Source organism: Penaeus vannamei, chromosome 5 (genome assembly GCF_042767895.1).
Source record: "Penaeus vannamei isolate JL-2024 chromosome 5, ASM4276789v1, whole genome shotgun sequence".
Taxonomy (NCBI): domain Eukaryota; kingdom Metazoa; phylum Arthropoda; class Malacostraca; order Decapoda; family Penaeidae; genus Penaeus; species Penaeus vannamei.
In genome coordinates this window covers 36,730,981-36,733,480 of record NC_091553.1, presented here as the reverse complement: position 1 = coordinate 36,733,480, position 2,500 = coordinate 36,730,981, and the positions used below count along the sequence as shown (strand labels likewise).

The window sequence follows — 2,500 nt, the reverse complement described above, 5'->3', positions numbered from 1 at the left end:
TGCAAAGAATCAAATAATCATGATTTCAATGTTAATGATTGTTGCATTATGGCAATCAGCATTGTCATAAAAAGGTAATACTCATTCTCACGAAGAAATTACTATTGTTTGCGGAATAATTAATCAGGTATATTTAGCGACCTTAAGGTAAGACGTTTAGAATGAAAGAAACAGAGAGAAGGCGTAAGACGGGTAACAGAGAGAAACTTTTAAACACAAGCGAATAAAGAAACATAAATGAATAATAATAATGATAATTGCAATGATGATAAGGACAATTATATCACCAACACAATTTGATATAAATAAAAGATGAAAATCAAGAATAAAGAAAAAACAATCTAATTCCTTTTTTTAAAGATAGCAAAGACCATTCCAATCCTCCTTTACTTTGACTTTGTGATGACCTTTGGCCCTTCGCAGGTCAGTGGGGAGTGCCAACCGTGCCAGTCGCAGGAGTGGTTGGGATGCTCGGAGGCTCCTTGGCATCGATCATCGAGAGCATCGGAGACTACTACGCATGCGCCAAGATAGCGGGTAAGAAGGAGGGGCATTGAGATGGGATAGGAGGCAGGAGTTGTTGCATGTTCTGTGTGTGTGTGTGTGAGTGTGTGTGTGTGTGTGTGTGTGTGTGTGTGTGTGTGTGTGTGTGTGTGTGTGTGTGTGTGTGTGTGTGTGTGAGCGAGCTGCTGCTTCATGCGCTGGGTGATGTAAAGCAATGGGATGGTAGTCTAGATTATGGTAAGTGCTTTGCATACCTTCTCGCTGGCAGCTGCCACCACTGACTAGCCTTGTGCGAAAAGGGAGCAGCTGTGCATAAGACTCCCTTGCCAGCTCATAGCCTCTCCTTCTTCAAGACTTCGACAGTGGCCACCCACGAAAACTAGGCACCTTGCGGTCCTAGGCTGAACTGAGGAGGCTCTTGGAGCAGCAGGAGGCCCTAAAAGCACGGAGTTGGATTCCTGCCACTTTGCCCACTGGGGTTAATGGGTGGCTGTGTGAGGCAGGCCTTGCCACACCATCTCCCCCAAAAAATCCAAACTGGCAGTGTTTCATAAAGGTGGATCTGGGGAGAGGGCAAATATCCCTCCCACCTCGTAAGTAAGGCAGGATGTGGGTCTCTCTGGGTTGGCGAATACTGGGAGCCGGGGTTACCCGACTCATCCGCGTCCCGGTGGCCATCAACCTGGCGTCGGGCTTGTGGGGCAAAGCCCACGGGACCCCTACAGGCGTATTATAGGATCTGCGGCCAGCCACCCCTCACTTTATGGAGCATCGTCGGCAGGAATGGCAGAGGTGGAGTCCACCCGGAGCGACTGCCTGAGGCTTAATCTCAGGTGGGACATCAGGGTGAAGGTTTGGAATGTACTCTCTTTATATCACGATGGTTGATTGCCACAATTTTCAAGGGAACTGAGGCGGTAAGAGTTGATCTGGGTGCTCTATTGGAGGTGAGAATGCCTTTAAGCAGAACGTTAAGTATCAGTGGCTACACCTATTACTGTTAGGGCCGCAGCGATGGTCATTGTCTTCAGGGAGAAGATATTGCCATATTCAGCAGACTTCAGCCCTCAGTAGTGAAGGTTACTCTGGTCGATAAATGTATAATGGTACTGAGACTGAAGCTTGCACTTGGCTTCATGTCTCTTATTACTCTGTACACTCTTACTGATGTTTGTAAATTCAGTGTGAAAGAGATGTTTTACACCAAACTTGCATCTGTCGGACAGTTGTCATCAGCGAGATATTCGTATTGTTCTCAGCAACTTCAATGCGGTATCTGGCTGCAATCAAGCCGGACATGAGATGTCTGTTGGTCCCCAAGGTTCGGGAGCTGGTACCAGCAGAAGAATAACTTTCTTTGCAAGGTTCCATAAATTGAAGATTTCTGGCTCTTGGTACCTGACCTCTGACCCACATTTTGGGATGTGGTACAGTAATGTGGGTAATGCACCCAAGGAGATCGGCCAGATCCTCGTTAGCACTGGTTGGAGGATCCTTCAAAACTGCAGGGTGTACAAGAATGCTGAGGTCTGCGGTATTAACCATAGACTGGTTGTGGCTTCAAATCTCCTCATCAGTCCAGTGACCACACTACGGTGTTTCATCTGGACAGGTCGAAGGAGGGGGTGTGTTCCTGGGAGTTTGCTGAAGCAATTTCTGTTCATTTCACAGTGCTTGACAATCAGACAGACCCTGTACTTCTGAGTGACACCTTCAAGCACGAACTAACGCTCAGTGCAGCTCAAGAATCGTTCGGTGAACATCCAAGAGCAAGACAGAATTTTGTCTTGCAGGAGACACTAGAAACCACAATAGCTTTTTGTGAGAGGGGATCAGGATTTGCATTGCACAAGACTTGGTCACAGCTGAGAAGGGATAAGGAACAGTTTATTAGGAGTTTTGCAGAGGAGGTCGAAGGACATTTCCTAGTAAATGCCCTTCGTCCTGCATACCAAGCCCTGAGAAAGCTAAACTCAAAGCCCTCTTCACAATTGAC

At 47.0% G+C, this 2,500-nt stretch overlaps 1 protein-coding gene across 4 annotated transcripts in view; it reads left to right on the top strand.

Annotated features, from left to right (window-relative positions):
• The window catches only part of LOC113822716 (solute carrier family 23 member 1-like), a 64,132-nt gene that overhangs the window by 54,590 nt on the left and 7,042 nt on the right, over positions 1-2,500 (top strand). For all 4 annotated transcript variants that reach the window (XM_070122109.1, XM_070122111.1, XM_070122110.1 and 1 more), the window contains one exon: positions 424-537. In XM_070122109.1, coding sequence (XP_069978210.1) covers positions 424-537 — 114 coding nt within the window. The remainder of the gene's footprint in view (positions 1-423; positions 538-2,500) is intronic.